The sequence below is a fragment of the Neodiprion virginianus genome, chromosome 6 (assembly GCF_021901495.1).
Source record: "Neodiprion virginianus isolate iyNeoVirg1 chromosome 6, iyNeoVirg1.1, whole genome shotgun sequence".
Lineage (NCBI taxonomy): Eukaryota > Metazoa > Arthropoda > Insecta > Hymenoptera > Diprionidae > Neodiprion > Neodiprion virginianus.
This window is the reverse complement of record NC_060882.1, coordinates 28,004,975-28,030,387: the sequence shown is the minus strand read 5'-3', so window position 1 is coordinate 28,030,387 and position 25,413 is coordinate 28,004,975. Positions and strand designations below refer to the sequence as shown.

The 25,413-nt window shown below is 42.2% G+C and overlaps 1 protein-coding gene and 1 long non-coding RNA gene across 5 annotated transcripts in view; one reads left to right on the top strand and one right to left on the bottom strand.

The window, feature by feature from the left end:
* Positions 1-25,413, top strand: part of LOC124307031 (fibroblast growth factor 17-like) — a 98,648-nt gene that overhangs the window by 36,257 nt on the left and 36,978 nt on the right. Inside the window, exons 1-2 of one of the 3 annotated variants that reach the window (XM_046768320.1) lie at positions 9,898-10,580; positions 10,680-11,531. The exons of 1 other annotated variant lie outside the window; for it this stretch is intronic. In XM_046768320.1, coding sequence (XP_046624276.1) covers positions 11,512-11,531 — 20 coding nt within the window. In that variant the 5' untranslated portion in view covers positions 9,898-10,580; positions 10,680-11,511. Of the gene's footprint in view, positions 1-9,897; positions 11,532-25,413 lie in introns of those variants that run through there. One more of the 3 variants, XM_046768319.1, reaches the window with a different exon arrangement.
* Positions 6,441-25,413, bottom strand: part of LOC124307032 (uncharacterized) — a 79,959-nt gene continuing 60,986 nt past the window's right edge. For both annotated transcript variants that reach the window (XR_006908735.1, XR_006908734.1), the window contains exon 3: positions 6,441-6,605. This is a non-coding gene — a long non-coding RNA (uncharacterized LOC124307032). The remainder of the gene's footprint in view (positions 6,606-25,413) is intronic.

Below are 25,413 nucleotides of genomic sequence, written 5' to 3'. Positions count from 1 at the left end.
CGTTAGCGTTTGTTTTTTTTTTTTTTTTTTTCAAAAAATTGGTAATAAAACGCCGGCGCTTCATCAGCGCGGCGATTTCGATCGTTTGGACGTCCGACGGAGGCGGAGGAGGACTGGATTTTTACTCTCTAGGAAGAGTTCGCGTCCGCCTATATAAATACGGGTCGATGGAGCTGCGATGTAGATGCCGGGTAGTGTGGAGTGAGCCGCGACGTAAATCATCCGGTACAAAGTGACTAATGAATCGATTTGAATAGCCAACGAACTTCTGGCTTGGCATTTGGGACCTTCAGTCTTTCGCGTTCTAACTTCACCAGCTGCCGTTTAGAAAGGCTTGTTTAGTTTATAAAAAAGACCTGGTATCGTCCTACGACTCGCTGTCGTTTGCGTGGTGGTCGATTAAATTATGTACGTACGATGAAAACATTGCGTTGGTTTTATTTCATTTTTCGTTTTTATTATTTATTTATTTTTCTTCTTTCTTTTCTTTTTCTTTCCATTTTTTTTTTTATGTTGCATATCTTTTGCTTTTCTCGAAGCGGTATTATATATGATTGGGTAAAATTATGTAAAATTTCTTGTGAAATGATATTTACTTGACACGTCATGTTGCTGCCTAAGCTATTAAAATCCGAAAACAATGTACCGTTATAGCTTTTCTTGCTTATGCGACACGCATCCGTTTAATTCGTCACATACTCACTTGCTTATCGTTAGACGTACATCTCCTCTTCTTGTTATTCAATTTGACTTCTTTAACCTCCCTTTGGTTCCAATCGTTCACCGCCAATCTCAAATTGATGTTTTATTTATTTTTTTTTCTTTTTTTTTTTTTTACACAGCACGTTGTCGATCGATTCAAGCCGGCAGAAAGAATAGTGCACAGCGGATGAATTGCGAAAATACGCGAAAGTCAATTGAGCGGAATGCCATTGACCGACTCGCGAAAGCAGTTTCTGAAAATAGCTGAAACGAAAGTGGAGAAAAAAGAAAAACCGAGTTTCCAAATTGACTTGACCCCGTTCCCGTTAATACTCGAATGATTCACCATCCAATGAAACGATGACGTCGAAGCTGTAGGTACATTAATCGGAAGAATAAACTATCATAAGAATCGGGATTAAGAACTCCACGATTCGCGGAACCGGAATTAGAGGTTCACTGCTACGATAACGTTGCGTTGTCTGTGGCGTGACTAGAGCGATACGAAAACCGCGGTTTTTTATTTTAAAAAATCGAGACACGTACGCGTAGCCGATTACGAAGTTGCTAACTTACAGGGTTAATATTTGCGAGACTAGAAGGCAAGAAGTAGTTTGTCTTGGAATGGGAACAGCTGCTGAGCGAGGTAAAAACTAAGTATAAGCTTTGAACAATTTTCAACTGACCAACGGAAATTTCCTCGCGGTCGGCTTTTCTCGCGATCGTCGATTTTGGCCAATATCCGTCGATTTCTAATCTTTAACGCCAGGATTTTGCGGAACTCGCACGGTTGTCGGTATCCAAAATACGGTGACTCGATCTCTAATTACTGGTGGCTCTGACAACGAGGGACAGCTATAAAAATTACGTCAGTTATATTTGGGCTGCAGTGCGTAATTCTGTCTAACCTCCGAAATCGTGACGCGAGATAAGACGATTCCGCATAAGGAAACTTCCTCAAATACTCTTGTCTAGTTTATTACATGTAGATTAATCTAGACAGGTATTGCGAATAACGATATTTTTTATTCTGAGACTCTGTCACTCATCGATGAAACGTGGGATAAACTTTTATACACGTATTTCAAAGTAAAAATTAAAGAAATTTACGAATACAGAGTTACATTGTCAGCATATGAAACTAAAATAATATTAAATGTAGTCAAGTTGATTGAAATTCTTTTATTATACCTGTTTATGATTTCGAAGAATGCGATTATGTATTTGGGTATATTTTATTCGCATGCGTGAGTTCCAGAAAATGTATCGATCATCCGATTTTTCGAAACGACCGAAGGTCGATGCGTAAGAAGAAATGAAAAGGGCACAATTAAGGTGCAGGTACAAATGTATGATTGTAAAAAAATGAACGTATCCCAGTGAATGTAAGATTCTTCTGAAGCTATAAAAATATATTAAATGTATTTAATACACAGAAATCGACGATAGCGGTTTAGCGACCCTGAATTCTCATCGTTATTCCTGAAGCGTATAAAACGCGAATAGGTTCGCGTACCTAGAAGCGACATTTTTCCCGACACTCAAGTTCTCACATTGAACTGTCCAAAAACGAAAGGTCTGCCGTGAATTTCAATTCCTCGTTTAAACCCCGCAAGGTTTTGTCATATTCTTGCGCAACAGCTGACGCGACGTAGTATGAAAACCACTGCAACGCGCCGAAGGCTGAACACTATGCAAAAGGCGACCACACATGCAGTGTGCAAGTGTTATTATTGCGCGAGAGATGCTTTGTAGCAACGAAGAGAACGTCTCGAAGGATCATCCTACCTGCATCGTCTCTCACGAGACGCGCCGCATCGAAAAACCCGCGAACTGTTGTCATATAGTTGCAGAGACGCAAATATTATTGCAGGGTTACCTCGAGGTGTGTTGTAAGGAAAACTTGAGCATCGCGGTGGGTCCAGAAGCATTCTCACATATTCGAGATCCTGGAAAAAGCCGGTGACAGGAGAGCGAGGAGGACTGACAGATCGCTTAAATTTCGTACCCAAACACGGAGAGAATGAAATTTAGTAGATTTTCCTCAAAGCTGCAGAAAAATACAATTCGCAAAACGAAGAATTTACCTTGGAATCAGTGAAAACCACTCTATGCAGATTAAAACCTGCTACATTTATGGTAAAAAATTTAGTCGACAGTTTTTCTACCAAAAGCCCTTTTACGTTTCCCTCTTTTCCTGCAGTTTTGAGTAAAATCTGCTCTTTCTCTTCTCTCCGTGAATCGAGCCGTGAGAATAAAAGAAGACGACGCATCTTCCGATTACGAGTCTCCGGTTGAGCAGGACGATCTGCGGTAAATCAATTAGTATTTAGTGGGGCATAAAGAGTGCGGTTTAGTACGGCGATTAATAGGAGCGATAGCTGCGCGGATCGGGGGATCGGGTCATCGGTTTACTCGGCTAGGTCGAGCGATCGTTTCGAGTCTTTGATTTTAGGACCCGCATGCGGAGAGGCTGTTCTCTTCCCATGGCACGCATGACTTACCAATGAAATTGAGGTGTCGACGTGAAAACTAACACCTCTGTCTTCTCGAGATTATAATTAAAATATCTCGCGGTCCTCGCGAGTCTCACCCCTGATTCCGTGAATGGAATTCGACTGAAAAATGAACCCTCTAACCGCCGTCGGTACCAGTTACGATCAAAACTCGACAGCCCCCACTAACGACGATTTATCGCTCGTATACTTGCACGGATCTCTATTATCTCTCTTATCTTCGGTGTGTGCTCTACGCCTGCATCCTCGCAGCCCTTGCGCATCTGATTTCAATTGCATCGGTGCACCTGTTGCGTTATTTATCCTTGTACCCTTAAACTCGAGCCGTGACTCAATTGACCACAAATCACGAAACTTCTCTGCTTGATTTGATTTGTAGATCACTCGGGTTGGGGGAACTGAAATCTATTCGTTTCATTAATTTTGTTACGAGATAATCGCTTGTCGAGTATTTATCAAATCTTTTATATTCTTAAGTTACAAAGAATACTTTGAAAATATAAAATGTTTAAATTGTATCAACAAGAGTTGACAATTACACGTTTCAATTAATTCAATTTTACTCTTATACGATGACATCGTTACATTGGGGAGACTATTTTCGATATTACCGTTTGTCGGTGATAATTAATCAATATCGGTTCAGTGCTCTAAAATTGACTATTTAACAATACGAAGATGATGAAAAATATATTTTACTAAATTTTGTATGTAAAAAAAGTGAAAAGTATCGATTTTTGGCTGACCAACGTCCTTAAAAATTTCTGCTCTCAATTTCGTTCTTCATTCCCAATCTCGTCGCACATAATTTTACATTTTCAGTGTACACCCGTGAAAGTTTACAGTCCAAAAAAGCCTGACGATAAGCGCATATCTATTTATAATAATCTTCGATGTTCTTATTTTAGTTTTTACTATTTTTTGAAATTGTTTTTGCTTCCCACGTGTTTCACACGAGTTTTCAACGTCTGGTAACCTTCGCTCCTTGGCTAGGTAAAAAGGGTTCCGGCAATGGATTTCGACGGGGATTCGGTGAGTCGTTGCACGATGGAACAGCTGCGCGTAGATCGACGTCCCAGTCGTCCCCTGAATCGGGGTTCGGTGCAGGTTCGGTATGCCTAATTAAATAGCGCTCCGTATTTAACGGTATATAGGAAGGTATACACACGCTGCATAACGCGGCCGTCTCCTGGTCCTGATGGCAGCGGTGGTTCGAGGGTCCGGAGACTTGTCTCGAATAGGACGGGGTCCTGCAGGTACATTTTATTACGTCATAACGCGGTCCAGGAGGTGATGAGACCCAGCAACCTACGCCTGTGTGGTCCGCCTATCCTCCTTCGAATTATTTTACCAGAGATCGGGGGGATTTCGAACTTTATTTCAAATTCGTTCGTTTCTCCGCCGCTTCTTATTCGCTTTCCACGAAATATCGTCGTGCCTATCACGCGTTTCGAAAGTCGGGTTTACGTTCCCAAAAAATCGGCGCATCGGTTAACAGCGCTGCAAGTTATACCTTCTCTGCTTCTTCCAAGTTATGTAACATAATTATATAATTATTCTTCCGTTTCAATTCTTTCAATTTATGTAACGTTACGACTCTGCGCCGCCTGAACTTGGCTGTTCTCTCCCGACCGCAAGCTGATTAAATGAGGTCTCAGGGCACCGCAACGGACGTTACACCCCGTTAGTCACGTCGTAGACCTGTAATAACTACGCTACGAAGTAATGGAACTTGACTCGCTTTCGTACAGTTGTGTGTCACAGCCGTGATTGTATGTAGAAAAGCCTGACGCGCAGTTCCTCCACATTCGGTGCATAGCTCACGATATTGTACATGTGTGTAATGTAATTGCGAAAGAGCTTGCGGCCAGTCGTGCACATAATATAAAAGTACATTCTCTCTTAACCGACTGCGAGTTTAAAGGATGGCTTGTGAACTTACGCCTCTTTACTTGTCCGTGATATCCTATTCCCGGCAGGAATGATCTCGTCTAGAAAATTTTATACCAGAGAATGAATGATAGATATTCGCATAATGCTATCACGATTTGCCTGCAATTTGTACACACGTTTTTACATGCCTGTTGAAAATTCGTGAAAAACGATACAAAGAAACGCAGATGAAGCTGGTGCCAAGAAGAAGAAGAAGAAGAAGAAGGAGAAGACGAGGAGGAGGAGAGGCAAAAACAACTTCTTGGTTACAGATAACGCTCAGAATATTCTTCGATACCGTCTCGTCCAAGTTGCGGTTCTGCGCTGCAGTTTTGTGCCCTAATTTCGTTATGTTCGCGGTCCTTTCGCCCCTCCGAAGGGCGCAACCGAATCGGGACTCATCAGATAATCGAGCTTTCGAAAATATCGTCAGATTTCTTGACGCAAATCGGGAACCGTAGCGCGTCGGGATTCCGAGTTGCAGGGCTTACGGAGTTGCAGACAAACAAAGGATGCCAGGCGTCTTTCTATGATTTACACTTGGAGGTATAACGCTTACCGCCTCGGTGGCAGGTAGTTGCTACGCAAACTGCACCTCTTCCACGCTCAAAGGTATACGGCAGGTACGCAGTACTGCGCAACTTTGCATAGTCCGATGGTTCCTTAAATAAGCTTTCCCTTATTCCTGCCCATGCAACAAGTTCCCAAGTACCGGCAGTTGTCACCTTCGGTAATTAAACTCGACCCTAATTCCCGCCTTTCTCGCCCCTGCAAAACCGCATAGCTCGCGTACCTGCAGACCGCCCGACCTTATCTTATACCTCGACTCGAACCCCTCCTCGGCTTCCTCGTGTTCTTGTTGTTCTCTTCTCGGCTTCCGAGTCTGCGGACCTTAATTTTGCCTCTTTTCAAGTTTTCGTCTGTCTATATTGTAGTAGATTATTATTATACTTAGGTATGTATGTGTGCATGCGACACTCTCCGCAGGGAGCCGAAACTTCAGACTAGACTCTTTTGGTCTAGATCCGTGGCGATACGACGTCCGTGACATGCTTTGAAAACGATCGAGCGAACCGATAAAACATTTTACACTTTGGGTAGTTCGGTCACATCATCGGAATTGAATTCTTAATATTATGGAGAAAGTGGGCAGATCTATTTTTCACTATCAATCCAATTCGGTCCACAGAGAGGGAAGAATAAATTTATGTTTCTTTCTGGAAAGAAGGAGGAAAAAATGTGTATACGCGGACTGGGAATGAGGATAAACTTTGTTTTACATTTCCAAGATACAATTTACAAACGTTTATTAATTAATCAAACAATTTTTCATCATGGACAAAAATGTTACGAACTGGTGTCAAGTCTGTATATTTTGCGATTAATCCTGAGCTTAAGACTTTAAGCCCACACAGCTGACCCAGGTCCAGAAGTTTTCAACGATCCGAGGCAAATCTGAAAAGTCAAAAAGACAATCTTGAATTTCAGTTTGCATTTGTAATCAAGAATATTACTACACCGTCGTCATGGAACGGAATAGAAACTCGTACGTGAAACGCTTCGCATGTCGCACACTAAACGTAAAAAAAGAAACGAAAATATCTGACGAATGAATATAAAACCAAGAAAAAACTGAAACTAATCAACAAAGTGTGATAAAACGAAGTATTACGCTCGCGACGCGAGGCATGTGAAATGCGCGCCGATTTACGTGTGTGACGTTATACCTCACGTAGGTAGATTGTGTATCCCTGCACGCGTGCATTCGGCGTGCAGCGTGTCATGCGTGCCTGTATGCGTGCGTGGGAGGAGGCCAGGCACGAATTGAGAGGGGGGGGGGGGGGGGGGAAGCTGGAAGTTTGAGACAGCAATTTATTCGTATCGTACGGTGGTACAAATATTACAAGGTATGTTGAGGTAATATAATAGCTCCGCGGGTCGTGCAATACTTGTCCACGTGTACAAAACTGCACGTAATTGCACGCAGACGTGCAGCTCAGGCGATGCAACGGATATCGTGCAGCAGTTCGAAGACAGAAAGAACGATGAAAGGTAATAATCGGAAGTCAATAATGATGATAACGCAGGTCTGCAACAAAAAAATCGCGCTGCTAATTTTTTTTTTTCATACTGTTTCTTACAGATTTTACTGAAAACGGTAAAAACACTCAAAAAGTTCTCACTTAGAGTGAAACTCCCGTTTAATTCGAAATCTGGTATCCTGTTCTTGATTCCAAAAATCTTATGCAAAAGTGATTTCTTCCTGTTATTTAATATGTATTAGAGTTAGACTCGAGAGTAAATACAAACAGGGAAACAGAAAATGGAAAGCGGAAGCGTGTTCGGAAGTCTATCAAAGAGAAGAAGAAAACGTTTCGTAGATGAAAAGAATGAACACGAAATGCTAAATACGTTTCATAAAGAAATTGTTCGTTTAATTTTATAAGAGATATTGTTTAGTTCATTGTGCAAAACGGTGATTTTTTCATTATTATACTTTTTTTTATGCAAACACCTTGCATTTTGCAAGAATATTTCACGTGATAGAGGGAAATGGAAGTAATTTTTGGATTCAGCACACTCGACAACGTGTAATTTAAAATCTCTTTTTTGCAGACCTGTGTTATGGAATAATTGATTATCTACCGTGTAATGCTTTCAATATTTCGGTATGTGCTTTTTCCTTGTCGTATGTCTTATCGCACGCCAATTCCACGTCTCCAACATCACTTCGGCTATCATTCCCCCTTTCGCAATGCATGCACAATCAATTTCGCGGCAATGTTCAATCGATTTTTTACCTAAGCGTGCAGCCTCTCTTCTCTCTCTCTGGATCGAACAAAGTACAGGCGGCGGCGGGCGTTGCGTGTCGAACGTCTCGGGCGTCTCGCGTGCCATATTCGTACGTGCGAATAACATCGCGAGACGTAGCAAAATCACTACGCGAATTGCACGTGCGTCGGTGCTTGTGCGAGAGTGAGTCGTATACGCATTGCTCCGAGGGCCGGGGTTTGATTCGGCTCGTTAGTTCCCCCGGCAAAGTAATAGACAACCGTTTCATCTCTAATGTTGTTGTGTAAGTGACGTTAAATAAATAATTATGGATTTCACTGCCGCGGCTGAGTAAACGGTTCACATATAATATTTATGTATACACTGACTCTGACGCAACGGTGTGATTATATTGTCAATGCGTCTAGGCGATATGAAATCTTCATTAAATTATCCAAAGCTATAAATTTTTCTTCCTTATATATTTCCGTTTTCTTCTTTAATGATTCTTGCGTAGTTGTATATTGTCGTCTTAAATTTCACCCGTGGGATATCCGTAATCACGTTACACGTATTTAGGTTATCTGAAATTAGGAATAATCTCATGATTGTTGTGAAAAATTCCGCGACGATTGCTATGAAAAGTCACATCTACGTGCGACGGAAATTATATTTGTTTACTTGCGTATCTACGTTCTCGTTCGTAGAATAAGGAATATTAATAAAAACGAGGGAAGGGAACGGCAGGAAAGAAAAAAGAAGCAGACTGTAAATGGTTGCGGTTATAATTACTTTGTTTATTCAAATGTTTGATAATCTCACATACCGCGGCCTCAGTGATCCCCAGCAAACGGAGCGACTCGGCGACTTTTCAAAGCCTCGTCAATCCGTCCGTGGCAAAGGATTCTCGTCGTTAAAACAGCATTGTAAAAGCAATTTAAAGAGCATCGATAAAGTTTTCCCCCAGTTTCTGTACAAGTCAAGAGTACATAATCAAGACGGAGAGTCCGCTGACTCAGTGAACTCCGTGCTCTATGCCGGCCATGAACTGCGCGTCAGCATAGAAGAAGAAAAAGAAACTTCGTTATAAAAACAACAACAACAACAACGATAATAATAAGGGTGGAATCGGCGGACTGCATCAAACATAAAAAAATAGCCACCAACGGGTGTGTACATGAGACGAGGTGCAGTCTAAGCACGGGCAGAGAAATCTGGGAGCAAAAAACTTGCAAGAAAGTATACGCGCCGATGATAATGGGGAAAATCGATCTCGATCTCGATCCCGATTCCGACCCCGTTGGTAAGAGGAGCGAAAGCGTGCGTCTCGTCGAGCCGCGCGGCGCGGAGTGGAGTCGGCATCGACGTGGAAAGAGCGAAGGCACTGCGTCGACGGTAGGTTGTAGTAGGTAGTAAGTAAGGAGGGGGGGGTTTCGGACTCGCGCGCCTGGCCAGCGCCGAGTTTAGTGGTGGGTGCCGTGTGTGCCGGCAAACTTACTGGTTGGCAGTTGGCTCACCGATCACTCGCCTAACCCTAGCCTCGCTAGAGCGCCTACCGAAAATCAGTGATCCCCACCGGAGCCCGGGGAGAGTCAGTACGCGTTCAACCGTGATCACAGCAGCAGCAGCACTACCACCACCGGGAATTACAGAGTCCTTGCCGTCGTCGCCGAGAGTTGTTGTTGTTCTTCCTCTTCTTCTTCCTCTTCTTCTTCTTCTTCTTCTTCCTTTTCTTGTCGCGTGGTGTGTGCCTCGTCGGTTTGTTTCCTTCCTCGCGACTCGACAGCCGTGGTTGAAAAACGCGACAAGATAAATAAAACAAAAAAAAAAAAAAAAAAAAGAAGGAATAACGGAAGGAAGGAAAATTCTTTCTCGCGACTTATTATTTTTTTTTTTACCCTTCACTTCCTTTTCTCTCAAAGGATTACTCGAATTTTCGTTTCATTTTACTGGTGGTTTTTGTTTTATTTTTTTTTTTTTTCTTGTTATATCTTTTTTCCAACACTTTGCGAGTGCCGTCGTACGCTTCGGATATTTTTTACCATGCCCTTTCCACTCCCAGTGTCTAAATGACCCGATCCTTTTTTCTATCACGTTTTCTTCGCCGTCAGCTTACCGCGCGATTTTAGATCGCGTTTGAACGGTGTGTGAAAAGTTCGCAACTAAATCGGTGGTTGTTGGTCACGGACGGAGTTGATCCGGTGATTGATAAGACAAAGAAAAGATAAGTAAAAAGAGAAACATGCGACACGTAAACGGTGAATGAAAATTTTACGCATTTGCTATAGAAATGTTTCGTGTACGTGAAATAATTGTATCGTGGTAGTGGTTTCTTTTGGTTGTTTTGGTAAAAAGTAATCATTCAACGAGTATATAAATTGACATGTTGGAATGATGTTTAATATTGTTGTGAAATTATTCGTTTAAAAAGAAAAAAAAAAAAAGAGTAACATGCCAAGAAACATCGATCTGTGATTGATGCTGATTTCTTTTTATGTATTTACCGTTCTCTTTATCGAGTGGCTTGTTTTCGTGGCTGCTTGTACTAAAACTACATTGTTTGTGAACGACGGCGAAGACGGGGAAAATAAACGGAGAAGTTGTACGAGGAACGTGTTACAAAGATAATATCGATTTTCGATTCGATATTGTGCAAATGTGAGCCCCGATTCGATGTGGATTAATTAACGTATCACGTGCAGCTTTGTGCACACACACACACATGCATACCTGGGATTGAATTATTTTCCGCTACAGTTCTGACAGTGAAAGGATACTAGTGGTGATTTAAAAAAGTTAAATAATAATCGATAATAGTGCGCCGAACTTGGTATTATAAAATATAAAATGAGGGAACAGTGTGACGTCGACGTTGTGTTTATTACTATCGAGTATTATCGAAATTTCTTTGCGATAAGAGAGATCACGTGCAACGATTGAGAAGTTTTATTTATCATCGTGAAACCGGCCGAACACGTGCGAGAGAATTCGAAAGAAGGAAAATCGGAAGGATTTTCCGTGTTAAAATAGGGACGAAAATCGATTATATATCCGTTCCGCACCCTTCTTCGTTCAACTTCACTCCGCTGACGCGCGGAATCGGGATGAAACGGCGAAACGGATCGGTGGGTAAAAAGGAACACTGCTAGGCGGTATTACGCAGGCGCGAATCACGTGTCGGTGAACGCGGGTGTGGAAATTCATGTAGAGCGGAAAATGGGAGGGAAAAATCCGATTGTCTTTCGTTCGGTCGACCGGAAAAAGTGCGTGAAGTGAGAAAAACGAAAAGGATAAAGTGAGACAAGTCCGACGGATAATTGTTTATTACGAGTTGCGAGGAGCTAACAGCCGACAGTGAGGAGAAACAGAAACTCTCCGAAAAAGCTCGAAAGGTTCGCTTCGAGCCGAGTTTTTCATTCCCCCCCCCGAGCTTCTCCGTCGGAGGTGCGAGCGTCGCGACGTCTTTCACACTGCTACCCGGAAGGGCGACGGAGAATAAGGGCGGTACGTCATCGATGTGCGGTTTTTGAAAGCAGCTTGGAGGCCAGCCCGACGCAATGCGTCGACGCTGCTGACGCAACGCGCCTGGATGCGTCTCACTCTAAGCACGTGAGTCTTTTTTTTTCTTTCTTTATTACGTAGGTACAATTGGCCGTGGATTACGAAACGAGGAAGACGGCAAACAACCTTGGCTACTTTTTCAGTTTCTCCATTTTCGCGTTGTACAGACGTTTGTTTCTCTGCCAAGTCGCCAAGTCTTTGGCTTGTGGAATTGAAGTTGGTTACATAATTTTTAACTACTTCAATTTCGTAAATCGTTGTAAAGCAAGTGGTTGCACCGATATTTCGACGTTGACGTTACTAACCTCAACTTCTTCGAAACTTGATCAATTCACTCCCTTAACTATTCTGTAAGTGTGAAAAGTCACACTCGTCTGTTAAGGGTAAATCAACGGGTAATGTAACGGGCAGCTTTATCCGTGACAAAAAAGTTCGAAGACAATAATTCAATCTTCGTTATCTTTGACGAAGTTGAGACCCACAATGAGTTTAAGCCTGTTGGAACTTGCGCGATTGCGTATTTTCAACGTGTTTCCGTCCGCCATTGAAAATGCACCTTTTACGGTGTGAATTTGAATGCAGTGGTTGCATAACGGTACCCTTTGCGGACTGCAGGGGTTCTCAACGACGGTTTTCGAGCCTGTAAACCGAGACGAAAGTCGGGTCGAGCAACCCCGCGTGATTTCAGGTCCCGAAGAGGCAAAGAAAGGCGAGAAAACATATCGGGGGATGCGATTGTAACGAGGCGTGCTACTTGCAGTTTTTGCATCATACGATAAAAGACGGAGACGAGGAGACGTAAAAGAATCGGACAAAACACTGGGAGAATAAAAGTAGGCACGAGGAAAAAGGCAAAAAATTACACGGTGAATGAAAGTCGAAGGAAGAGAGGAGAAGGAAAAATAGCAGCCGGTCGTCTCTTAATCCGCTTCTTCTTCGGGTTACGAAACTAGAAGTCGGGGTGCGAGCCTTTCCGTTCTTTTCTATCGTTCGTAATTTCATGCCTCGAATTCATGCATCCATGCGTGCATCGTGCAGGGGAGCCGCATTTCTCATTCACCCCTTTATTTCTCACCATACATCAAGATCTTAGCCCTCGACCAACCTCCCTCCCTCCCTCAGTTCATCCCTTGCATTTCGAACGACACCCTGTCTGTTTTTGTTGTACCCTGTAGTCGTTTGGATCGAAACTTTCCAAGTGCGTTTGAAAATCTTTATTACAGTCTGGTCTCGCTTTGCTTTTTCCTCCGAGTTATTTGAGGATGGTAAATTGTTTCGAAAATTGTTAAAGCAAGGGAAATCACCAGACAAGAAAACGCCGGAAGTGAAATATTTGAGTTATAGTTATCTGAGCTAAATTACAGCGAAATTTATTCTTTCTCGACACGCAATTTTCATTAATTTTTTTCGTGAATTTCATTAGTCTTCTCCCACAAGCTCCCATCCTCGATTTTTTACTCCTGCTCGAGCGCTGATCGAGGATCGTAATCCCCCAGCCGTGTGTTTGATCTGCCGATAATCCGCACGCAGCCTCCTTTGAGCCGAGACAAAGCCGTTTCTTTTATTCTCTTATTCACGCATTCATTCGCTCACTCGTCGACCTGACTGACTGCAGTTCTCGCGGTTATATTACAACCCCTTCGAAAATACTCTGAAAAGGGTCTGGCTCCTTTCGACAAGGTTCTCACCGATATTGCGGACGTTGCACTTTGCGGACGACGCAACAATTCGTTGCAATCCTTCGATCGTGTAACGTGTCGGAGTCTTGTTATATTCGTTTATTCATTCGTTAATATTGGTTTTGACAAATCATTTATTACTATTATCACAATGTAGTTCATTATTTACTTTAACACCTGTACATTGCCAGTATTATTAAGTCGTGTAAAAATTTCCAACTTTAATAAGCCGAGTCAATTAAACTAAACAATGCACTTCTGCTTAATTATTGCATCGAAATTTGAATGAAACTAATGTTGCGACGATACACGTGCAGAATTCAATAATCCCCCGTTATGTTAATCGATTCGTAAACTGGATTTCGTAAAGAAAAAAAACATGTTACTACTGCTATCTCGCTGTAGACGATGGAAGTATTATAATACGGAGAGTAAATACCTCCCGTCAAACGATGGAAAAACACATTGTGAATCCAACGATGCCGAAGTATGATAATAAGAAATTTTAATCATCGAAGAGCGAAGAGTGTGTTTAATCTGCTAATACAAAATGAGCGTTGAATCGTGTAAACCAAATCCTTATTAAATCTTACCACATTATTATACAACAAATATTACTTGGTAGGAAATTTACCGAATTGTTAAAAAGCACTTTCAAAGCTCGCGAGGAAGGGAAGGAAAGAGGCGAGGATCGAGGCGTCGTATATACAATACATATGACAGTTCGATTGTGAGAGGCACGTAAGCCACTGTGTACGGAAAGAAGTTTACTCAGTTTACTCCGCCCACGCCCCGAGGTTGTGAGGATGCAGAGCCTCGTTCGCTGGCCGCGTGCAGTCCGGTACGTAGGTACGTACCTACCAACCTACCTACCTTCTACATACCTACCTACAGGACTCAGAATCAGTGTCTTACCAGCCAGCTTGCCTGTACCTATGCATATACAGGCTGCGCGGTACGTGAACAAACAGATTGGCTCAACTTACTTTTACTAACCCCCTGCCGCGGTACTTTCCCATGGCGTGCGACTTTACGACGCTTGCTGGTACCCCGCCTCCACCCCCCCCCCCCCCCTCCACGTTCCTCTTGCCGCGCTTTGTACCTCCTATAATCACGCCGCAATGCACCTGCTGCTGCTGCTGCTGCCTCTGTTGCACTTGCACAGCCGCTGCATCGAAGGTGAGCGCTTTCGCTTACGTCAAAGTTATGGAAAATAGGGGTGACATTCTTTGCAGATAAACGTCGTCGTTGCACGGTGGTTCGAAATTTTATCCACTCGTATGTCGTTCGTTTTAAGTATTTTACGGTTCTATTTCGACAGAAAGTAGCCTGATTTTTTTACGCAGGACAGAAATATAATTAAAGAAATTTTTATTTAATTTTGTCAAGCGTATATTAATATTAAGATGTATTTTACATTTATAATTGAAAATACATTTTTGTGACACTTAAATTTGACATATTTAAAACCCGATTGAAATATATTCTTCAGTGTAGGTGAATTATTAGAATTAAACTGTGTACTCGGTTGTTTGCTTGTTTGTTGTTTTTTTCCATACGAGAGTAATGATTATTCGACTTATTTTTAGTCAGATCGTGAGAGACGTTGATTCGTTTTAAATCGCGATCGAAAAATCAGATGGCAATGAGATTTGTAAGTGTGTGATTGACGTTTGTAATCCTCGCGGAATCACAGGTGTTAGATTTCGAGAATGAGTCGCCAATCGGTCGTCGAAAGACTTTTTTAGTTTTATTCTTTTGTATGCTTTTTAGTTACCACTCTTGAAAGTAAATTAGTGTTTAATTATACAATAGGCTGTCGAAATCGAACAAATAGTACATAATTGCAATTGTCGCGTATCACGTATCGTCAAATTCACTTGGTTGAAACAAATTTCGACCAAACTGGATGTGTTTTGTTTATACCGTTTTTTATTGCCAACTCTCGAATTTAACAGGCGCGAAGTTTGTATTTGTATTTTCAAGAGAAAATTGTCAATTCGCAACTTCAGGATCGTCTGAAATTCCGTAATTTATAATTAAAGCAAAACTTACCGACTCACATTACAGAGACTGAACCCCTTGAAAATCGTTCTAAAATTGCAAGTCAATGGTTTCTGTTTTAATCTTTTTGTTACGTCAACGTTACTCCCTTCAATCTCGTCGAATTTTATGAGTTTCGTAATATCTTGTTCGTTATTATTTTAAAACGCAGTTTTACCCGAGAAAGAAGACGATGTTTCCATTGCACAAATATGTTCAAAAGAAAATTGGCGAACGTCGCGCGTCATTCGTAGGGTCAAAGTGAACCGCCGACAACGTTGCAACAGCAACAACGGTATAATAACAACGTAGGTACGGTTTTCTCTCGACCTACGCCGTGCCACCATGTCAGGATGAAGAAGCAAACATTGTAAATTCTGGACACATGTGCTAATATATGATGAATAATAACAACGAACACAAGAAATATCTTAGCGTTACGTTTATACTCTTCATGTTCGTCATCGTTGCTGCTTCCTTCTCTCCTCTCTTGCTTGATAAACCGCGGCTTCCACTCGACATCGCAAGAAGACAAGTCGCCAAGTTTCCTTATAATATTGCTGCATGAATCTCGTGCCGATAAAAGATTTCCTCTCTTGTATATATATTCAGAGTTCTTTTCCTCTTTCCTTCAAGCACGTCTGTCTTTGTAAAAATATGTCTACATTTTTCATTTCATTTCACTTCTGATTATTAATTTTCACAGTCTCTCCACCATTGCCACTTTCGTTCCGATTAGATGATTTTATTAATTATCACTCCCGTAGGTGGGAAGTTTTATTGTTTTTCACACGTATTTGAACATTCTTCACGCTTCGGTCTACAATTTCGGGACGCTTTCAGACACGTCTGAAACGCACGGTCGCGTCTCTTATCATCGGAAGTACATACCTACACTCGTTATGTACTCTCTCTGCACTTATAGTTTGTCGGCGGGTGTTGCAGTTTTATAATGTCTCCGCTGTTACAGAAGTGGAGAATGCAGCGGGCAGGGAGGTTGGTGGTTGTTGACTCGGTATACGTGGTTCAAGATTAATTATATTTACATTCGCACGGTTCCGCAGCTCCGCACGCTGCGCAAAACGGGTGCAAGGCGTCCACGTTGCTCTGGAATTCGCGCTTGCGTACTTGGAAAGAAAAAAAAAAAACGTGGGAGCAAAAAAGCAAATAAAACGAGAGAAAAAAACAACAGCAAGAAAGAATACAATAATTACATTCAACACGACGCATGTTTAAATTCAGCGTCGCTGTTATCACAGGAGCTTGAATCGCCGCAGTTTCTCCGCCGTTTTTCTCACGCCAATTTTTTTCACCGAGACTTCTTACTTTGGAGAGATTTCTCAGTCTTGCGTAACTCCTTGATCGTCGTACCTACGCGCAGGTAATAATATCCACGTTGAGGTTTCAGCGAATCGCGAATGCGAAAATTATTATCACCTTACGTTTAGTTATTCATCGTATTGAAGTTAGTGACGTTATCGTAACGATTCATGCTGAGGAAAATGCGTTGTTTCGCGATTTTGGAATTGCCCGAAATTCCGGAAAATCGTAATGAAGCAAAACACACTTATATTTAAAATAATGAAGTAAATAGAGATTGTTTCCGCAATGCTTCTTTGCGACAACGTTACTAACTTCAACCTCTTTTAGTTGTTACAGACTTCTAGGAGGTAGAGAAAAATTTGCCGAGTCGCGATCTGCTGCAACCGGGCGTTGAATTACCTTCATGCGTGTTTGCACTCTGCGGTCACTCTCGCTTTGCACTCCCTTTCAAGAACCAACCTTACACCTCTTACCCTTCTACACGCATATTACCTCCGTACTTCATCTCCGGGCCGATGTATTATTTGGCGAAATTATACTGTGAATTTTTCAAGGGTGTGAAAAAATAATCAACGAATCTGACTAAAGAGCGAACATTCGAGAAAAAGAATCAGACGTCAGATCTATTGCGTAATTAGAAATTGAAAATATGTTTTTCCGGCGGCAATATTGGCGAAAAGAAGAGGAAGAAAATTTAATTTAATTATCCCTGTCGGAGAAAAGAAAATAAAACTAGTCGCTATAACGAAAGTGATACATATAATCACGTAATCATGAATCACGGATCGATCGGTGCGGTTTTCAACTCCTGTAATAAAATAATTTCCCCGGCTACTTTCTATTCGAGATTAGACTATCCGAAGCAAATAGCTCGAGGGTTTAATGTATCGGAGGAGGTGCCGCAGGTTTTACACCGCATTAATATGTACAACGTAATCTGTATGTATTTTGTTGAACGGTGTATGCACACGCCTTCTCATATAGGTATATTATAAGTATACCACAGGCGTTTCCATGTAATAACCCGTAATGTAGAAAAATAATTTGCTTTACATGCATGTATACGTGATATCGAGGCGTAAAGTAAACCAGCGGGTTAACACATTCGTACATTTACAGCACACGGGTGTACAGATTTACGTATAGGTACAGCGTCTACCTTATACCCTATACCTCGTACCTTGCACCTTGCACCTTATACCTTATCCCTTATCCTTATATACATACCTTGTACGTAAAAGCGTAAACGCTCTCGCAGCACGATTCATTATCATATCAAGTTATACACGGTATATAATATAGGTATGTATATACAATACTGGCACCTTGTCAAATATCCCCGACCGTAATCGATAAATGTTGCACCTACCTATCTCACACGCGCCTGGGTATAATATAATAATCGGGCACCGAATCGAACAACGCCTGCAGTAGTAATTTCCCCATCGTCGCGGTTGAGGCGCACGCATGAGACGATAGTCGTGATCATCGGCTCCGCCTAGACATGCTTCTCTACCTCTTGTTCCGCTCTTGCACTATGCCATGCCACTTTGCCCGTGAAAGCTGCCAGATGCAGGATAACAGGTTGAAATTTAAAATTGGGAGAGTAGAAAGAAAATTTTTCGAATTGCTTCAAGTAGAAAACCGACGTTGAAAATCACTTTCTTTGTTTCCTCTTTTTTCTTCAGTGACAAAGTTTTTGACCCACTAAAGTCGCAAAAAGAAACAAGACTATATCATACTACTTTTTGTCAAAAATTTGATCGATCGAAATTCTTGACTAGTCGTGACGATGTTACCGAATTTTTCTATTTGCCCGTAACACGAAGTCTGTTTGTCTTATTTGCTTTCTCGACATTTATTTTTAGGAAATAAATATTATCTTTTCGAAATTGATTCCGTTTAATAACCTGAAATTTCGTTTCAAAAGTACAATTTTTTTTGGATCCAACGAGCCTTTTTCTCGAGATATTTTTCCCGCATGTCTTGTTTCCGCAGACATTTGCGCGACATAATGCAGGATAATTTGCGAACATTTGACGCTTCTCGCATCATCCTCTCTGGTGATTCGCACGCGGATAGAACGCCTTTGCAGGTAATAACGCGTTTACCTGTGTCGAGCTGAGTAGCAGCAACACAGCGATGCTGAACCGCCGGACTACGGTGTGCCCCGAGGTCAGTCAAGGTACCGCAGGTGTTATATACCTACGTTTTACCTACTCCGTCGTTCTCCTCGGTTTCCCAGGTTAGTTTCGTTCGTTGCACGAATGAACCAACGCGATCCTCGTCGTCGTCGTCGTTGTCGTTGTTGGGTTTTCTAGGAAGCATTTGACACAAATACCTGCCGTAGCGGTTCTCCGCCTGCAGCAAGAGCAAGAGCAAGAGCAACATCAGTAGCAGATACGACCTAACATTGACGAACGCTGCGTTGATTTTGTTGTTTTTCTTTTTTCCGTCGATGAAAAAAAGGGAAGAAAAATCACGAGGATCTTTTGCCGATATCTCGTAATTCAACGAAACGAAAATTCACTCGATTCGATTCATCTCACCGCGTGTCTCGAGAATATCAGTTTTCCGATCTATCTTGACGAAGGGTTATAGACGGATAGAGATAGATGCTCGTTACCGTACCTGCATCTGGAAGCTCTGCGCGGCTTTGATTGCGAGTAGCATCGGCCTTTGACGCGATTTGGATAATTCCGTTACGCCGACTCCGTTTTCCTGATTGGATTGCCATTGCACGATTGCATTTCGTGCCTCGCACATGCGGACCCTCGGAGAATTTTGTTTGACAGAAAAAATGGCGAAAGGTTGAAACAAAAATTACTATTTTGCACATTTGGCATATTTGAAGAACTCGAAGTTGCAAAATCTGAGTTTTTTGATGCTGTATTAACAGTTTAACAAATTTCGTATAATTCTAAAATTGCAAAATAACGACTTTTTCCAAGGGTGCATCATTACAGTAACGTTACAAACTTCAGCCTGATAAAATATTGAAGTTCAACGATTCTGTGTCAGAATATTACTATACACATATAATACCTTAGTTTGAATCATTATCACCTGTAGTACAAAATTTATCTATTAATTATCGCTTGTATAGATCCGGGAGGCGCGAAGTGAAATAATTCCTGTTCAATTGATCAATCATTCCTGAAATTTCGGGAATCCCTGCGATGAGATAACAATTAGCTATACGTGTATAGCGTCGATTCAGACGTGAAGCTATTACGCCGTCTGCTGGTAATTATCGAGGCAGTTAAACGGCCGGCTAGGTGAGAGTGACGACAGTTAATTTTTGGGATATTCCGTTCTATTCGGTACGCTGGATCGCAGAGATTTCGTTGTAACGGGCCTGATGATTACGGATTCGGCGATGTCGTTATATTATGTTTGGCGACGATTCGTTATACACACCGAATAGTTTAATGTTAATTACAAGCGTTGCTGGTCGGCTGCATGTGTGTTGTGTTAGAAACCGCTTCGTTCGGGGTATAATTGACAAGAATTTCATATGCGGTTATTTTCGTCTACTCGGCAATTTATCGACGCATATAATATGTACATACGCACAACAAATTATAATTTTATTTACAACACATATTTTCGCGTATACTTGCGAAATTGGACGTGTCCCGTAGGTTCTTCGAACCAACCTGACCCACCGCCTTACTTGGCGCCTTTTACGCGCGCTCAAATAATAAAAAAAAAAGGAAGATGTTTAATATATGTATAAGAGAGAGAGAGAGAGAGAGAGAGAGAGAGGGGCAAAGCGCGATTTTACAATCTCGTCGTCCAATTCGCGGTTTCAAGCGTCAAGCTGTGTGATAATTCAATTAATTCGCGCGGTTCAAAGATTTTCAGAATTCCAACACCGTAATGAATTTTTCGAACCAGCATTCTTGGTATGACAATAACCAGACGCAACGGTCAACGAACGTTTTCCATGCGTAATTATAGTATAAAAATACTTGTTGTAAAAACGCAAAAGATGTGCAATAAAAAAGTAAATTTAAATTCACGCTCTGCAGAGCTATACGTATAATATAAATATAACGAACTGCACTGTTAGACGAACTTCCATAATCGTTGGGTAAAATTTCTTGATGAGAATTGGCTGCGTTCGCGCATTTTCTGCACGCGTATCCGGTGTGGATTTCGTTTCGTTTCTCGCTGTACAGTCTCGCGCTCCAAGCTTTGTGCAGACTGCAGCGAGTGGTTCTCCTGCAGTAGTTGCACCGTGTTGTGCTCGTCTACTTTATTCATCGTTTACATTATTTATCGTTACATCGTTCAAGCTATCTCTGAATTATTTGCAGAGTGTCGCCCGGCATGCGATCTTCTATGATCTCCCTGTTTTTTTCTCGCTATCATAATCAGCGATTCTCGCACGCAGTCATTTTTGCCAATAACGGCTGTGATGAAAGTGGTTCGCGAGAGGCGTAGCATGACGGTGCAGATTAACGATATTGGTGCTGCTTCGCACTTCGTTGCGTAATTCCGTACAGCACTAAATTTGCGCGTGCAAATATTGTGTAGTTTTTTTTTTTCCAGGCACCTACCTCGTCTCCGCGGGCTTTGTCTTACCTTTCCCAATTACTTGCCAAATTTTAAGTACGCTTACTCGCGCGTATCCGTCTCTTGAAGCCACTAGAAAATAAAATTTCATAAAGAAAAACTAGGCAAATAAATATTGGAAGAATAAAAAATGTTAAAGAGAAGAAAGAGGCAGATGAGTGAAATACCGTGGAATTAAGAGTGCCGGATATGACAGACAAATCCTTCGTTATTGCCATTGCAAATATTTGACAACATTAACGTTGTCTGTGCGATTTAGTATGGCTCAAAATCGGCCTCAGGGTTAGTCCGGTAGTGTAATAAAACGGTACAGATATATTGTTTTTACACGTTTTATGACGTTTGGTAAAAAGGAGCTTTATTATTCACAAGTAGAGATTGTAATTTATTTCTCTATTGTTTGTCGGCGAATCACCGAGACTTATGACGATGGAATTAGAATCTTAACAATGAGGCAAATTACTGTAAGATTTATGAGAAAACTCTCTCACGCGTGCTTGTCATAGTATACAAGTTAGACGATTGCGTGTGTGGTTATAGATCGATGTCACAAGGTAGTCCTCGGTTCGCGTATCAACAAGTAACGTCCGAGCGAGGATCGATTGCGATAAATTATTTGCACTGCACGCGAAGGATCGAAATGTAATACCTGTTATACGGCCGACAATTTGCTGATTCAACATTAAGAAATCACTCACTGTAATGTTATACGCCTACTTTGCGATTTGGCAAATCAGTACGTAACATCAGAGCGGTTTAAGACAGTGTTCCTCATTCCTTAGGAGAGTTGGAAGACTGACAGCAAGTCAAAGAACAAACAACAAGCAATGATAATAATCATCAAGTGTCGCGAAAAGCGCTTGCACGATAAGGAAGTCTAACTGTTGACAAAGTGGATTGGACAAATCTTTGACGTGAAATACTCTAAGAGAGGATCGGATGGAATCAATTCTAAACCACTTACGTGGTTAGCGTACTCGACGCGATACACGGGAGTCATGGGAATGTCGCTAACAAGACAGACCCAGCCAGGAAGAGAAAGAAGCGTGCGATTCTCGTTCGAGAAAAAGATAATAACCGGGAGTCTGTGACTCGCCATCTTATCTCCGTTCTCGTATCATCGAGACTGATTAGAGCGCAGATTCTGTGATTTCGCACCCACGCCGTCCGCGCGATTATTCTTGGATCCGCCAAGCGTTCACCGAATTTCCCACTCTCTTCTCACCACCTGAGTAGCGCATGGCCTCTTAAAGGCCATTCGAAGAGCGCGAAGAGACGAGATAAATATGCGAAACACCGTTCATTTATACCGCCGGCGCTACCAGAATTACGCAATGCCAAATGAAATTGACCGCGGACGATGGATGTCGATTATACCTGCATGGATCGACTGTTATACCCACGCAATTTCGCACGCTGGTGAACGGGCTCCTCATCTCTAGCCTCTGGCTGTCTTTGGTCATGGGTTTTTCGGAGTTGAGATAGTGATCGTAGGCTCGGACCGAGGCGGCGACCTGCGGCGTCGGAACGATAATGATTCGATGTGAATCAGTTTCGGGCTGAGGCGCCAGTGAAATGATACTAGCCGGTGAATAATTGACACTTTTATACAGTCGCGTTCGGATCACTCGAGCTTCGTCTTCTATAAATGTTCATTTACCGGTTCCTTCACCCCACAATTAACACGAGCAGTGCTTGCTTCACTTGGAGAATCGAGGAACAGCCGGAACGTAACGAGGATTTCGGACCGTTTGACGAACACTTATAAAGTCACTTTACTCATAGTATCGGGAATAAAGTACCCGAAGGTACGCCGTTCAGGCGACGGACTCGTTGACCAGTCCGCTGATGCCTATCGTTGGTTGATCGAGCCCACTTAACTTTGATTCAATTAAGAAATCCCAACCGCACGTAGTTTGAAGAGCAAGCATCTAGATATCTTTGGATGAAATTAGACCATCACGCCTAGTTCGTATATAATTCGATTCAACGGATGGCTTGAACAGGATACGAAGACCGAGCAGCTGGGAACCATAAAGCGGAAACGATGCTCACGGAGCAGATCAACGATTCGTTGACTTCTTCATCGGTGACAACACCGTCCCTGATCGTTCCAATCTACGCAGCATATGGTGTCGTCCTCTCTTATCGTAGCCCCAAACCAATCCCATCTAAACAAATCGTTCCCCAAGATGTTCTCATATCGCTGCCGATAGTTTCGCCTCATTATATGACCCAATGCGTGCAGTAATTTGCGTTACGATGTCTCAGCTCCGGTCTATTCCTGGACGATCGTTGGACCTTGATTTCCCATTTTCTGTTCCTTTTATTAATTTCAATCCCTTGTCGAATATATATCCCGTCTCTTGAGAGGCGAGCGAGTTTCGATGTGACGCGTCGCTTGCACGCGTTCGTACACACGCGTGTATCGGTCGGATCGTATCTTGATTGGTAAAACCTACATACTTATCGTGGTACAAGGTACGCGACGGAGTCGGTGGACGCAGGACGCGATTGGCGAGTCGCGCGGGAGTCGCTTGATCGTTCGTACCTTGCTCGAGGATGGCAGTCTCGTTCTGTTCGGCATGGTGGTCGAGATAATTGCTCCTCGCTCTCGTGCACGGTTCAATTAAAAAGTCAATCAACCGACCCGCCCGTCTGACACAGCTTCCACTCACACACATAACAGGGATATATCGACGGAATTCGGAGATCCTGCGAGACGTTTTCGTTGGCACTTTTTCCCCGGATCAATGTCAACTAGGCTCGGCGATTTTTGACTTGGAAATACCGAATGAGATGACTGAATGAACGTAGCTCTGTGCTACTACTGTAAATCAGAAGAGTCTTGAACGAAAGGCTTATATTCTATTTTTGTTTTTAGATTTCAACGTTTAAACGTGACTGCGAATGTGGTTTCAAGTGAATTCAATGATTTTTGAGAAGTCACGTACTTTGAATTTACAATTTGATTTAGTGGGATTTCCATAGTGAAGAAGGTTTCATAGAATCATTAGAGATATCTATTGCAAAGAGATTCAACTCTTGTGTACCTTACACTTATGGTAGATTTTAAGTGATATTTCTATGAGCACTTGATGGAATTTCACGGTGTTTCTAACACTATTTTCAACAAGTGCTATAAAAGTGGATTTCGACGATTTTAACGTGGGAACAAGAAACTGTTGAAAAAAGATCAGGAGAAATGACAAGAAAGATGGAAGGTTATCGAGAGAAGTTTATAGAGGTACATTGTATACGAGACTGGAATCAGCAACGTGAACGTAACGAAATATGATGGAAAAAAATCATCATCATGCCACTTTGGAATGAATTTCTAGGAGTTGAATTTTCAAAATATGAGCATGTTCTTTTCTTTATGATTATCGAAATTCAGACAATCCTAAAAGTGCGAATCAACGAAGTAACGATTTTTCGTAAACATCCATCAAATTACAGTAACGTTACCAGCATCAACCTCATCATCGTTATATGATGTATATCCGCCTACCGCGCGACAGAGAGACCAAGTTAAACCGCGTGCAAAGAGAAAATAAGGATCGGTGGTGCTCGGATAAATGGACGGACATTAGCGAGCGTGTAAACATGACGGCTTCTCCTCGCCGCCATTAATTCTCGCCAACAGTTCGCTCAGCTCGTTCTTCTATCTCTCTTTCTCCTTCTCCCTATCGCCTCTTCCGTATTTCCCAACATAACCCAGCCTTACAGCAGGAAAATAATAATTACATATATAATTCATTTCCTTAACATCACTCGACGCCGCTTCATCGTCATCCTTATCAATCGTAGCAAACGCAACATTGGTTAAAAAAAAAAGAAAAAAACAAAAAAAAAAAAACGAACATTTCCCTTTACTCTTTCACGGCGTTCATTCCGTGGTTGCGGTAGCGTCCACTACGATTGGATAACGAGACGGTCGGTGTGTATCAAAGGCGACTACGCCCATAGATGTGCGGGAACGTCTTCTAAATATTTAGACCTCGAGAACTAACCTGCCCCAATGTTTTGCCGCTTGGTAAACGCGCGAACGGTGATCCGTTCGTTCCGATTACGTCACTGGGATCCGTGCGCCCGGCTCAGCGCGATTGAATCGAACCCCATTCGCATTTGCAATGGTTGTCTGGAGGTTGAGGGGGAGGAGAAAGAGATGGTTGCATATTGGTTACAAGGATAGGAGTTACGGCTTATCGCCATTATTCTAGCGTTACTCGTAGTCGTGAAGGCGGCGTCCGTTCGCTCCTCGTCGTCTCCTTGCTTCACCGGATCTCGACATGTGATCCGAG